Genomic DNA, 14,243 nt, shown 5'->3' on the forward strand with positions numbered 1-14,243 from the left:
GACTCCTCCAAAGCGATGAAGCCTCTGGACTCCTCCAAAGCGATGAAGCCTCTGGACTCCTCCAAAGCGATGAAGCCTCTGGACTCCTCCAAAGCGATGAAGCCTCTGGACTCCTCCAAAGCGATGAAGCCTCCGGACTCCTCCAAAGCGATGAAGCCTCTGGACAAAGCCTCTGGACTCCTCCAAAGCGATGAAGCCTCTGGACTCCTCCAAAGCGATGAAGCCTCTGGACAAAGCCTCTGGACTCCTCCAAAGCGATGAAGCCTCTGGACAAAGCCTCTGGACTCCTCCAAAGCGATGAAGCCTCTGGACTCCTCCAAAGCGATGAAGCCTCTGGACAAAGCCTCTGGACTCCTCCAAAGCGATGAAGCCTCTGGACACCTCCAAAGTGATTAAGCCTCTGGACAAAGCCTCTGGACACCTCCAAAGCGATGAAGCCTCCGGACTCCTCCAAAGCGATGAAGCCTCTGGACTCCTCCAAAGCGATGAAGCCTCCGGACTCCTCCAAAGCGATGAAGCCTCTGGACAAAGCCTCTGGACACCTCCAAAGCGATGAAGCCTCCGGACTCCTCCAAAGCGATGAAGCCTCTGGACAAAGCCTCTGGACTCCTCCAAAGCGATGAAGCCTCTGGACACCTCCAAAGCGATGAAGCCTCTGGACAAAGCCTCTGGACTCCTCCAAAGCGATGAAGCCTCTGGACACCTCCAAAGTGATGAAGCCTCTGGACAAAGCCTCTGGACACCTCCAAAGCGATGAAGCCTCTGGACTCCTCCAAAGCGATGAAGCCTCTGGACTCCTCCAAAGCGATGAAGCCTCTGGACACCTCCAAAGCGATGAAGCCTCTGGACTCCTCCAAAGCGATGAAGCCTCTGGACTCCTCCAAAGCGATGAAGCCTCTGGACACCTCCAAAGCGATGAAGCCTCTGGACTCCTCCAAAGCGATGAAGCCTCTGGACTCCTCCAAAGCGATGAAGCCTCTGGACTCCTCCAAAGCAATGAAGCCTCTGGACAAAGCCTCTGGACTCCTCCAAAGCGATGAAGCCTCCGGACTCCTCCAAAGCGATGAAGTCTCTGGACAAAGCCTCTGGACTCCTCCAAAGCGATGAAGCCTCTGGACTCCTCCAAAGCGATGAAGCCTCTGGACTCCTCCAAAGCGATGAAGCCTCTGGACTCCTCCAAAGCGATGAAGCCTCTGGACTCCTCCAAAGCGATGAAGCCTCTGGACAAAGCCTCTGGACTCCTCCAAAGCGATGAAGCCTCTGGACTCCTCCAAAGCGATGAAGCCTCTGGACTCCTCCAAAGCGATGAAGCCTCTGGACAAAGCCTCTGGACTCCTCCAAAGCGATGAAGCCTCTGGACTCCTCCAAAGCGATGAAGCCTCTGGACTCCTCCAAAGCAATGAAGCCTCTGGACAAAGCCTCTGGACTCCTCCAAAGCGATGAAGCCTCCGGACTCCTCCAAAGCGATGAAGTCTCTGGACAAAGCCTCTGGACTCCTCCAAAGCGATGAAGCCTCTGGACAAAGCCTCTGGACTCCTCCAAAGCGATGAAGCTTCTGGACACCTCCAAAGTGATTAAGCCTCTGGACTCCTCCAAAGCGATGAAGCCTCTGGACTCCTCCAAAGCGATGAAGCCTCTGGACTCCTCCAAAGCGATGAAGCCTCTGGACTCCTCCAAAGCGATGAAGCCTCTGGACTCCTCCAAAGCGATGAAGCCTCTGGACTCCTCCAAAGCGATGAAGCCTCTGGACTCCTCCAAAGCGATGAAGCCTCTGGACTCCTCCAAAGCGATGAAGCCTCTGGACTCCTCCAAAGCGATGAAGCCTCTGGACTCCTCCAAAGCGATGAAGCCTCTGGACTCCTCCAAAGCGATGAAGCCTCTGGACTCCTCCAAAGCGATGAAGCCTCTGGACTCCTCCAAAGCGATGAAGCCTCTGGACTCCTCCAAAGCAATGAAGCCTCTGGACAAAGCCTCTGGACTCCTCCAAAGCGATGAAGCCTCCGGACTCCTCCAAAGCGATGAAGTCTCTGGACAAAGCCTCTGGACTCCTCCAAAGCGATGAAGCCTCTGGACAAAGCCTCTGGACTCCTCCAAAGCGATGAAGCTTCTGGACACCTCCAAAGTGATTAAGCCTCTGGACTCCTCCAAAGCGATGAAGCCTCTGGACTCCTCCAAAGCGATGAAGCCTCTGGACTCCTCCAAAGCGATGAAGCCTCTGGACTCCTCCAAAGCGATGAAGCCTCTGGACTCCTCCAAAGCGATGAAGCCTCTGGACTCCTCCAAAGCGATGAAGCCTCTGGACTCCTCCAAAGCGATGAAGCCTCTGGACTCCTCCAAAGCGATGAAGCCTCTGGACTCCTCCAAAGCGATGAAGCCTCTGGACTCCTCCAAAGCGATGAAGCCTCTGGACTCCTCCAAAGCGATGAAGCCTCTGGACTCCTCCAAAGCGATGAAGCCTCTGGACTCCTCCAAAGCGATGAAGCCTCTGGACTCCTCCAAAGTGGACGCTGTTGAAATGTCAACTCCGCTGTTCGTACTCAAGAGACTTCGGTGCCAAATTCATCACATTCGTGTTCTTTGACATTTATTTTTTTCATGCTTGTCGCCATATTTCCTTGAATTATTATATTAATGTTTGTATGTATGAAGAAAAAATATGTTGAAACTGAAATTATATTTATTTCATTTAAAAATCCGTAAACTAAGTAATAAAATAACTGCGGCCTTAAGTGGGTGAAAGGGAGATGTTTAAGTCGTGTCTCTGAAGTGACCACGCACACGCACAAGCCTGTTTCACTGACCACACAAATGAACAGACGGTCTGTGTCCTACAGAGGTGTGTCCTACAGAGGTGTATCCTACAGAGGTGTGTCCTACAGAGGTGTATCCTACAGAGGTGTATCCTACAGAGGTGTGTCCTACAGAGGTGTGTCCTACAGAGGTGTGTCCTACAGAGGTGTGTCCTACAGAGGTCACTGCTCAGAGCTGCCAGAGCCACTTCCAGCACTTCTGATGCTACACGTGCCACTCAAAAGTCCTCCTCTTGCCCACAGTAACATGCATGCATAGGTCTGCCCAAAGGTTGGTTTAGTTTGACCCTTGAGCGCGCTGACCTCTGCTGACCTCTGCTGACCTCTGCTGACCTCTGCTGACCTCTGCTGTGCTTCAGATGGTCATGAACAACCTGCAGTCCATCCTGGAGAATGTGGACACTCCAGAGCTGCTGTGTCAGAGTGTGCGATGCATCCTGCAGGTGGCACGCTGCTACCCACACGTGTTCAGCACCAACTTCAGGGTGAGCGCTGGCCTCCTCCTCACCCTGCTCCTCCTCCTCACCCTGCTCCTCCTCCTCACCCTGCTCCTCCTCCTCACCTTGCTCCTCCTCCTCACCCTGCTCCTCCTCCTCACCCTGCTCCTCCTCCTCACCCTGCTCCTCCCCCTCACCCTGCTCCTCCTCCTCACCCTGCTCCTCCTCCTCACCCTGCTCCTCCTCCTCACCCTGCTCCTCCTCCTCACCTTGCTCCTCCTCCTCACCCTGCTCCTCCTCCTCACCCTGCTCCTCCTCCTCACCCTGCTCCTCCCCCTCACCCTGCTCCTCCTCCTCACCCTGCTCCTCCTCCTCACCCTGCTCCTCCTCCTCACCCTGCTCCTCCTCCTCACCTTGCTCCTCCTCCTCACCCTGCTCCTCCTCCTCACCCTGCTCCTCCTCCTCACCCTGCTCCTCCTCCTCACCTTGCTCCTCCTCCTCACCCTGCTCCTCCTCCTCACCCTGCTCCTCCTCCTCACCCTGCTCCTCCCCCTCACCTTGCTCCTCCTCCTCACCCTGCTCCTCCTCCTCACCCTACTCCTCCTCCTCACCCTGCTCCTCACCCTTACCCTTGCTCCTCCTCCTCACCCTGCTCCTCCTCCTCACCCTGCTCCTCCTCCTCACCCTGCTCCTGCTCCTCACCCTGCTCCTGCTCCTCACCCTGCTCCTCCTCCTCACCCTGCTCCTCCTCCTCACCCTGCTCCTCCTCCTCACCCTGCTCCTCCTCCTCACCCTGCTCCTCACCCTTACCCTTGCTCCTCCTCCTCACCCTGCTCCTCCTCCTCCTCACCCTGCTCATCCTCCTCACCCTGCTCCTCCTCCTCACCCTGCTCCTCCTCCTCACCCTGCTCCTCCTCCTCACCCTGCTGCTCCTCCTCACACTGCTCCTCCTCCTCACCCTGCTCCTCCTCACCCTGCTGCTCCTCCTCACCCTGCTGCTCCTCCTCACCCTGCTCCTCCTCCTCACCCTGCTCCTCACCCTCACCCTTGCTCCTCCTCCTCACCCTGCTCCTCCTCACCCCTGCTCCTCCTCACCCTGCTCCTCCTCCTCACCCTGCTCCCCTGCTCCTCCTCCTCACCCTGCTCCTCACCCTCACCCTTGCTCCTCCTCCTCACCCTGCTCCTCCTCCTCACCCTGGTCCTCCTCCTCACCCTGCTCCTCCTCCTCACCCTGCTCATCCTCCTCACCCTGCTCCCCTGCTCCTCCTCCTCACCCTGCTCCTCACCCTCACCCTTGCTCCTCCTCCTCACCCTGCTCCTCCTCCTCACCCTGCTCCTCCTCCTCACCCTGCTCCTCCTCCTCACCCTGCTCCTCCTCCTCCTCACCCTGCTCCTCCTCCTCCTCACCCTGCTCCTCCTCCTCACCCTCCTCACCCTGCTCCCCTGCTCCTCACCCTCACCCTTGCTCCTCCTCCTCACCCTGCTCCTCCTCCTCACCCTGCTCCCCTGCTCCTCACCCTCACCCTGCTCCTCCTCCTCACCCTGCTCCTCCTCCTCACCCTGCTCCTGCTCCTCACCCTGCTCCTGCTCCTCACCCTGCTCCTCCTCCTCACCCTGCTCCTCCTCCTCACCCTGCTCCTCCTCCTCACCCTGCTCCTCCTCCTCCTCACCCTGCTCATCCTCCTCACCCTGCTCCTCCTCCTCACCCTGCTCCTCCTCCTCACCCTGCTCCTCCTCCTCACCCTGCTCCTCCTCCTCACCCTGCTCCTCACCCTTACCCTTGCTCCTCCTCCTCACCCTGCTCCTCCTCCTCACCCTGCTCCTCCTCCTCACCCTGCTCCTCCTCCTCACCCTGCTCCTGCTCCTCACCCTGCTCCTGCTCCTCACCCCGCTCCTCCTCCTCACCCTGCTCCTCCTCCTCACCCTGCTCCTCCTCCTCCTCACCCTGCTCATCCTCCTCACCCTGCTCCTCCTCCTCACCCTGCTCCTCCTCCTCACCCTGCTCCTCCTCCTCACCCTGCTGCTCCTCCTCACACTGCTCCTCCTCCTCACCCTGCTCCTCCTCACCCTGCTGCTCCTCCTCACCCTGCTCCTCCTCCTCACCCTGCTCCTCCTCCTCACCCTGCTCCTCACCCTCACCCTTGCTCCTCCTCCTCACCCTGCTCCTCCTCACCCCTGCTCCTCCTCACCCTGCTCCTCCTCCTCACCCTGCTCCCCTGCTCCTCCTCCTCACCCTGCTCCTCACCCTCACCCTTGCTCCTCCTCCTCACCCTGCTCCTCCTCCTCACCCTGGTCCTCCTCCTCACCCTGCTCCTCCTCCTCACCCTGCTCATCCTCCTCACCCTGCTCCCCTGCTCCTCCTCCTCACCCTGCTCCTCACCCTCACCCTTGCTCCTCCTCCTCACCCTGCTCCTCCTCCTCACCCTGCTCCTCCTCCTCCTCACCCTGCTCCTCCTCCTCCTCACCCTGCTCCTCCTCCTCACCCTGCTCCTCCTCCTCCTCACCCTGCTCCTCCTCCTCCTCACCCTGCTCCTCCTCCTCACCCTCCTCACCCTGCTCCCCTGCTCCTCACCCTCACCCTTGCTCCTCCTCCTCACCCTGCTCCTCCTCCTCACCCTGCTCCTCCTCCTCACCCTGCTCCTCCTCCTCACCCTGCTCCTCACCCTTACCCTTGCTCCTCCTCCTCACCCTGCTCCTCCTCCTCACCCTGCTCCTCCTCCTCACCCTGCTCCTGCTCCTCACCCTGCTCCTGCTCCTCACCCTGCTCCTCCTCCTCACCCTGCTCCTCCTCCTCACCCTGCTCCTCCTCACCCTGCTCCTCCTCCTCCTCACCCTGCTCCTCCTCCTCCTCACCCTGCTCCTCCTCCTCACCCTGCTCCTCCTCCTCACCCTGCTCCTCCTCCTCACCCTGCTCCTCCTCCTCACCCTGCTCCTCACCCTTACCCTTGCTCCTCCTCCTCACCCTGCTCCTCCTCCTCACCCTGCTCCTCCTCCTCACCCTGCTCCTGCTCCTCACCCTGCTCCTGCTCCTCACCCTGCTCCTCCTCCTCACCCTGCTCCTCCTCACCCTGCTCCTCCTCCTCCTCACCCTGCTCATCCTCCTCACCCTGCTCCTCCTCCTCACCCTGCTCCTCCTCCTCACCCTGCTCCTCCTCCTCACCCTGCTGCTCCTCCTCACACTGCTCCTCCTCCTCACCCTGCTCCTCCTCACCCTGCTGCTCCTCCTCACCCTGCTCCTCCTCCTCACCCTGCTCCTCCTCCTCACCCTGCTCCTCACCCTCACCCTTGCTCCTCCTCCTCACCCTGCTCCTCCTCACCCCTGCTCCTCCTCACCCTGCTCCTCCTCCTCACCCTGCTCCCCTGCTCCTCCTCCTCACCCTGCTCCTCACCCTCACCCTTGCTCCTCCTCCTCACCCTGCTCCTCCTCCTCACCCTGGTCCTCCTCCTCACCCTGCTCCTCCTCCTCACCCTGCTCATCCTCCTCACCCTGCTCCCCTGCTCCTCCTCCTCACCCTGCTCCTCACCCTCACCCTTGCTCCTCCTCCTCACCCTGCTCCTCCTCCTCACCCTGCTCCTCCTCCTCCTCACCCTGCTCCTCCTCCTCCTCACCCTGCTCCTCCTCCTCCTCACCCTGCTCCTCCTCCTCACCCTCCTCACCCTGCTCCCCTGCTCCTCACCCTCACCCTTGCTCCTCCTCCTCACCCTGCTCCTCCTCCTCACCCTGCTCCCCTGCTCCTCACCCTCACCCTTGCTCCTCCTCCTCACCCTGCTCCTCCTCCTCACCCTGCTCCTCCTCCTCACCCTGCTCCTCCTCCTCACCCTGCTCCTCACCCTTACCCTTGCTCCTCCTCCTCACCCTGCTCCTCCTCCTCACCCTGCTCCTCACCCTTGCTCCTCCTCCTCACCCTGCTCCTCCTCCTCACCCTGCTCCTCCTCCTCACCCTGCTCCTCCTCACCCTGCTGCTCCTCCTCACCCTGCTCCTCCTCCTCACCCTGCTCCTCCTCCTCACCCTGCTCCTCCTCCTCACCCTGCTCCTCCTCCTCTTCCTCACCCTGCTCCTCCTCCTCACCCCTGCTCCTCCTCCTCACCCTGCTCCTCCTCCTCACCCTGCTCCTCCTCACCCTGCTGCTCCTCCTCACCCTGCTCCTCCTCCTCACCCTGCTCCTCCTCACCCTGCTCCTCCTCCTCACCCTGCTCCTCCTCACCCTGCTCCTCCTCCTCACCCTGCTCCTCCTCACCCTGCTCCTCCTCCTCCTCACCCTGCTCATCCTCCTCACCCTGCTCCTCCTCCTCACCCTGCTCCTCCTCCTCACCCTGCTCCTCCTCCTCACCCTGCTGCTCCTCCTCACACTGCTCCTCCTCCTCACCCTGCTCCTCCTCACCCTGCTGCTCCTCCTCACCCTGCTCCTCCTCCTCACCCTGCTCCTCCTCCTCACCCTGCTCCTCACCCTCACCCTTGCTCCTCTTCCTCACCCTGCTCCTCCTCCTCTTCCTCACCCTGCTCCTCCTCCTCACCCCTGCTCCTCCTCCTCCTCACCCTGCTCCTCCTCCTCACCCTGCTCCTCCTCCTCACCCTGCTGCTCCTCCTCACCCTGCTCCTCCTCCTCACCCTGCTCCTCCTCCTCACCCTGCTCCTCCTCCTCACCCTGCTCCTCCTCCTCCTCCTCACCCCTGCTCCTCCTCCTCACCCCTGCTCCTCCTCCTCCTCACCCTGCTCCTCCTCCTCACCCTGCTCCTCCTCCTCACCCTGCTGCTCCTCCTCACCCTGCTCCTCCTCCTCACCCTGCTCCTCCTCCTCACCCTGCTCCTGCTCCTCACCCTGCTCCTGCTCCTCACCCTGCTCCTGCTCCTCACCCTGCTCCTCCTCCTCACCCTGCTCCTCCTCCTCACCCTGCTCCTCCTCCTCCTCACCCTGCTCATCCTCCTCACCCTGCTCCTCCTCCTCACCCTGCTCCTCCTCCTCACCCTGCTCCTCCTCCTCACCCTGCTCCTCCTCCTCACCCTGCTCCTCACCCTTACCCTTGCTCCTCCTCCTCACCCTGCTCCTCCTCCTCACCCTGCTCCTCCTCCTCACCCTGCTCCTCCTCCTCACCCTGCTCCTCCTCCTCACCCTGCTCCTCACCCTCACCCTTGCTCCTCCTCCTCACCCTGCTCCTCCTCACCCCTGCTCCTCCTCACCCTGCTCCTCCTCCTCACCCTGCTCCCCTGCTCCTCCTCCTCACCCTGCTCCTCACCCTCACCCTTGCTCCTCCTCCTCACCCTGCTCCTCCTCCTCACCCTGGTCCTCCTCCTCACCCTGCTCCTCCTCCTCACCCTGCTCATCCTCCTCACCCTGCTCCCCTGCTCCTCCTCCTCACCCTGCTCCTCACCCTCACCCTTGCTCCTCCTCCTCACCCTGCTCCTCCTCCTCACCCTGCTCCTCCTCCTCCTCACCCTGCTCCTCCTCCTCCTCACCCTGCTCCTCCTCCTCCTCACCCTGCTCCTCCTCCTCACCCTCCTCACCCTGCTCCCCTGCTCCTCACCCTCACCCTTGCTCCTCCTCCTCACCCTGCTCCTCCTCCTCACCCTGCTCCCCTGCTCCTCACCCTCACCCTTGCTCCTCCTCCTCACCCTGCTCCTCCTCCTCACCCTGCTCCTCCTCCTCACCCTGCTCCTCCTCCTCACCCTGCTCCTCACCCTTACCCTTGCTCCTCCTCCTCACCCTGCTCCTCCTCCTCACCCTGCTCCTCCTCCTCACCCTGCTCCTCACCCTTGCTCCTCCTCCTCACCCTGCTCCTCCTCCTCACCCTGCTCCTCCTCCTCACCCTGCTCCTCCTCACCCTGCTGCTCCTCCTCACCCTGCTCCTCCTCCTCACCCTGCTCCTCCTCCTCACCCTGCTCCTCCTCCTCACCCTGCTCCTCCTCCTCTTCCTCACCCTGCTCCTCCTCCTCACCCCTGCTCCTCCTCCTCACCCTGCTCCTCCTCCTCACCCTGCTCCTCCTCACCCTGCTGCTCCTCCTCACCCTGCTCCTCCTCCTCACCCTGCTCCTCCTCACCCTGCTCCTCCTCCTCACCCTGCTCCTCCTCACCCTGCTCCTCCTCCTCACCCTGCTCCTCCTCACCCTGCTCCTCCTCCTCCTCACCCTGCTCATCCTCCTCACCCTGCTCCTCCTCCTCACCCTGCTCCTCCTCCTCACCCTGCTCCTCCTCCTCACCCTGCTGCTCCTCCTCACACTGCTCCTCCTCCTCACCCTGCTCCTCCTCACCCTGCTGCTCCTCCTCACCCTGCTCCTCCTCCTCACCCTGCTCCTCCTCCTCACCCTGCTCCTCACCCTCACCCTTGCTCCTCTTCCTCACCCTGCTCCTCCTCCTCTTCCTCACCCTGCTCCTCCTCCTCACCCCTGCTCCTCCTCCTCCTCACCCTGCTCCTCCTCCTCACCCTGCTCCTCCTCCTCACCCTGCTGCTCCTCCTCACCCTGCTCCTCCTCCTCACCCTGCTCCTCCTCCTCACCCTGCTCCTCCTCCTCACCCTGCTCCTCCTCCTCCTCCTCACCCCTGCTCCTCCTCCTCACCCCTGCTCCTCCTCCTCCTCACCCTGCTCCTCCTCCTCACCCTGCTCCTCCTCACCCTGCTGCTCCTCCTCACCCTGCTCCTCCTCCTCACCCTGCTCCTCCTCCTCACCCTGCTCCTCCTCCTCACCCTGCTCATCCTCCTCACCCTGCTCCTCCTCCTCACCCTGCTCCTCCTCCTCACCCTGGTCCTCCTCCTCACCCTGCTCCTCCTCCTCACCCTGCTCATCCTCCTCACCCTGCTCATCCTCCTCACCCTGCTCCCCTGCTCCTCCTCCTCACCCTGCTCCTCACCCTCACCCTTGCTCCTCCTCCTCACCCTGCTCCTCCTCCTCACCCTGCTCCTCCTCACCCTGCTCCTCCTCCTCTTCCTCACCCTGCTCCTCCTCCTCCCCCCCTCCTCACCTGCACAGGGCCCTTCTGCTCCTCCTAACTGGTGTTTGTCTCACAGGACACAGTGGACATCCTGGTGGGCTGGCACATCGACCACACCCAGAAGCAGACTCTCACTCAGCAGGTGTCAAGTAAGGAGCAGGGAAAGTACTTCAGTTACTGAAGGAAATCTTTAAGCTACAGCTGATTTACTCAAGTGGTTTCTACAGTATATACTTTTTACTTCATCTGAAATGTAGAGTCTGGTTATGTGGTGTGAGGTGTTATGTGGCACATTCAGGGTGACATCCTGCCTAAAGCCCCATAAATATAGACATAAAAGTAAAATAGGAAATTGATTTGAATTGCTCCTAGTGACCAAATATTGGCACAACTATTTAAAATAAAAATCAATCACTGCATTTAACACTTTAACAAATCTCCACTCAGTGTGAAATGTTTTTTCTTCTACACAAGTATCAAATTGAGTGCTTTTTCCTCCACTGATGAGATTTTTTTAGTGTCACTTTGATGCTTCTTCTCTCTGGAGTTCATATGTGTTTTGCCTCTCTAAGGCTGGCTGCAGAGCCTGGAGCAGTTCTGGGTTGCTGACCTCACCTTCTCCACCACTCTGCTGGGACAGTTCCTGGAGGACATGGAGGCTTATGCAGAGGTAACTGGGGGCCCGCCTCTCTGGTCAGTACACTAGTATGTTTACTAAAGAACCTTCTCTGTGCTGTGAGCAGGACTTGAGTCACGTGAGCTCAGTGGAGGTAATGGAGGAGGACATTCCTCCTCCCTCTGTGTCTCTGCCCAAATTGGCAGCTCTTCTGCGGGTCTTCAGCTCTGTGGTGCGCAGCATTGGAGAAAGGTTTAACCCAATCAGAGGGCCTCCCATCACTGAGGCTTACGTCAATGATGTAAGGACCAGCCAGGATTTGTGCATGGATCAAATGTGTGAGAAAAGCTCATTGTTTCTGTCTGTGTGAGCAGGTTTTGGCTCGAGTGCTGTCGTGTGTGAGCACAGCCAAGCAGGTGCAGTTCTGTGAGACGGTGCTGACCGCGGGGAATGAGTGTGTGGGGGTCCTGCTGGCCAGTGTGGAGCCCTGCGGAGCCCTGATGGACGCAGTGCTGGCCTATGGACTGGACCAGCTGAGCTGCTGCAGGGCCTGTGGCTCTGACTTTAACCTGACTGTGCTCAGCCTGCTCACACTGGTAACACTGCCTTTAACACGCTCCACCAGCTCATGTTAATCCCCCTTTTACGCTGACACTGTCCTGTCTAATAAAGCCTTTGGCCACTGTATAAATAATAGGGAAAGAAATCCCGCACTCGGTCAAACTTGCAAATAAAAATGTATTATTAAAGAGGCAACATTTCACCAGGCAACTGGGCCTTCGTCAGGCAAATGGGTGACTGAGGATGGGACAGAGGTTTAAATTGGAGTGGCCAATCACAGATGTTTTAGAAACACATCAGAACTAACACAAATATGACACATTAACAATACCCAAAACGATAGACAAATAGTGACACCTCATGATGAATTGGGCACTGTATAAGTCAAATGTATTCGACTGGCATCAGGAACACAGCTGATGTTTGGCCTTTTAGATCAAAGTCTGCGCTGCACAGCTCCTACTTTTCACAGCTCCTACTTTTCACAACTTTATGCTTTTACTACAAATTTACCTGAGCCATGATCAGTTCATTCTTACTGCAACTTTACACAGACCCATTTGGTCCCCTTTACACAAGGTGGGCCCCTTTACACAAGGTGGGCCCCTTTACACAAGGTGGGCCCCTTTACACAAGGTGGGCCCCTTTACACAAGGTGGGCCCCTTTACACAAGGTGGGCCCCACACTGGATTTGAATCACAAGACACTTTCAGATGATCTGTTCAACTGAACGGAGAAGCAGGGCGATTATAGCCAAGTTTGAGTCATATCCATTTGGCTTGGACTTTACACGTCACTGCAGACTGACTGTAGATTTATTTTGAAACACAGCAACTCTGAACCTGCAGCTCTGTTCATGAGTAAACTGATACAACATGCTTTGTTTGGATCAATGTAGGCCTAAGTTAGACACGAGTGCTGTTTGCGTAGAACACGGTCGTGCACCTGCCCCGTGTCTGCTGGGATCATTTAGTTTTGCTCATAGACTTGAATAGGCCCATTTAAAGCCAAGGCATGAAAAAGTCCACGACATAGAGCTATGGCAACATGAAAGAGCTTGTTACCACAGTGGTTTGAGTGATCATAGTGCGACTCAGAACACATGGCACCACTGCACACACAGACGCTTAAAGCATGTTCATAATCTTCTACATTGGACCAAACATGGTCTCACATGTTCTTGTCTCTATATTGTCAGATTGTGGAGCAGGTCAACACAAAGCTGCCAGCATCGTATGTGGAGAAACTGCTGGCCCCAGACTCTCTGCTGCTCGAGCTCCGCTTTCACAGAGAGAATGAGGTGGGTCTAGACTCAATATTCAATATACAATCATCAATGAACTATGAAAGAGACACATGCATGAAAAACACATCTGGAGTTGTATTTGGCTTCATTCACTCTTGTTTGATGAATCATCTCCCTCTGAGCCTTAGTTCTGAATTTCCAGATCATTTAAAGTTTTGAATGCGATGCCAAAAACAGAGACATATTGTTGGTTGTCCATGTACTTGTATTAAGCTATAACGGGCCTCCAGACTGATATTTTTAGTAGCACACTTTTAAAAATCACTTTGTTCCTGCGAGTGAAAAAAAATGCATCAAGTCAAAGTGTGTTCGGTCTCAGATGCTCAAACCCTGATGGTGCATCACACTCACACACAGAAGAGCTGCAGGCGTGCTCCAGCTGCACGCTCCAGCTGCGCGCTCCAGCTGCGCGCTCCAGCTGCGCGCTCCAGCTGCGCGCTCCAGCTGGCGTGCTCCAGCTGCGCGCTCCAGCTGCACGCTCCAGCTGCACGCTCCAGCTGCGTGCTCCAGCTGCGTGCTCCAGCTGCGTGCTCCAGCTGCGCGCTCCAGCTGCGCGCTCCAGCTGCGCGCTCCAGCTGCGCGCTCCAGCTGCGCGCTCCAGCTGGCGTGCTCCAGCTGCGCGCTCCCGCTGCGCGCTCCCGCTGCGCGCTCCAGCTGCGCGCTCCAGCAGGCACGCTCCAGCTGCGTGCTCCAGCTGCGTGCTCCAGCTGCGCGCTCCAGCTGCGCGCTCCCGCTGCGCGCTCCAGCTGCGCGCTCCAGCTGCGCGCTCCAGCTGCGTGCTCCCGCTGCATGCTCCAGCTGCATGCTCCAGCTGCGCGCTCCAGCTGCGCGCTCCAGCTGCGCGCTCCAGCTGCGCGCTCCAGCTGCACGCTCCAGCTGGCGTGCTCCCGCTGCACGCTCCAGCTGCACGCTCCAGCTGCGCGCTCCAGCTGCATGCTCCAGCTGCATGCTCCAGCTGCGCGCTCCAGCTGCATGCTCCAGCTGCACGCTCCAGCTGGCGTGCTCCCGCTGCACGCTCCAGCTGCGCGCTCCAGCTGCGCGCTCCAGCTGCATGCTCCAGCTGCGCGCTCCAGCTGCGCGCTCCAGCTGCACGCTCCAGCTGCGTGCTCCAGCTGCACGCTCCAGCTGCACGCTCCAGCTGCATGCTCCAGCTGCGCGCTCCAGCTGCATGCTCCAGCTGCACGCTCCAGCTGGCGTGCTCCAGCTGCACGCTCCAGCTGGCGTGCTCCCGCTGCACGCTCCAGCTGCACGCTCCAGCTGCACGCTCCAGCTGCGCGCTCCAGCTGCATGCTCCAGCTGCACGCTCCAGCTGCGCGCTCCAGCTGCACGCTCCAGCTGCGCGCTCCAGCTGCGCGCTCCAGCTGCATGCTCCAGCTGCGCGCTCCAGCTGCGCGCTCCAGCTGCACGCTCCAGCTGCGTGCTCCAGCTGCACGCTCCAGCTGCACGCTCCAGCTGCATGCTCCAGCTGCGCGCTCCAGCTGCATGCTCCAGCTGCACGCTCCAGCTGGCGTGCTCCAGCTGCACGCTCCAGCTGGCGTGCTCCCGCTGCACGCTCCAGCTGCACGCTCCAGCTGCGCGCTCCAGCTG

General features: G+C 59.5%; 1 protein-coding gene across 1 annotated transcript in view; it reads left to right on the plus strand.

Moving 5' to 3' along the window:
- Positions 1 to 14,243, plus strand: part of smg1 (SMG1 nonsense mediated mRNA decay associated PI3K related kinase) — a 185,572-nt gene that overhangs the window by 42,000 nt on the left and 129,329 nt on the right. The window contains exons 7-12 of the mRNA XM_072442335.1: positions 3,170 to 3,295; positions 10,249 to 10,321; positions 10,745 to 10,842; positions 10,916 to 11,089; positions 11,163 to 11,384; positions 12,549 to 12,650. Of these exons, the coding sequence (XP_072298436.1) occupies positions 3,170 to 3,295; positions 10,249 to 10,321; positions 10,745 to 10,842; positions 10,916 to 11,089; positions 11,163 to 11,384; positions 12,549 to 12,650 (795 nt within the window). The remainder of the gene's footprint in view (positions 1 to 3,169; positions 3,296 to 10,248; positions 10,322 to 10,744; positions 10,843 to 10,915; positions 11,090 to 11,162; positions 11,385 to 12,548; positions 12,651 to 14,243) is intronic.

The sequence above is a fragment of the Eucyclogobius newberryi genome, unplaced genomic scaffold, assembly GCF_026437365.1.
Source record: "Eucyclogobius newberryi isolate DKJ021-1_F unplaced genomic scaffold, fEucNew1.0.hap1 SCAF_13, whole genome shotgun sequence".
Classification (NCBI taxonomy): Eukaryota; Metazoa; Chordata; class Actinopteri; order Gobiiformes; family Gobiidae; genus Eucyclogobius; species Eucyclogobius newberryi.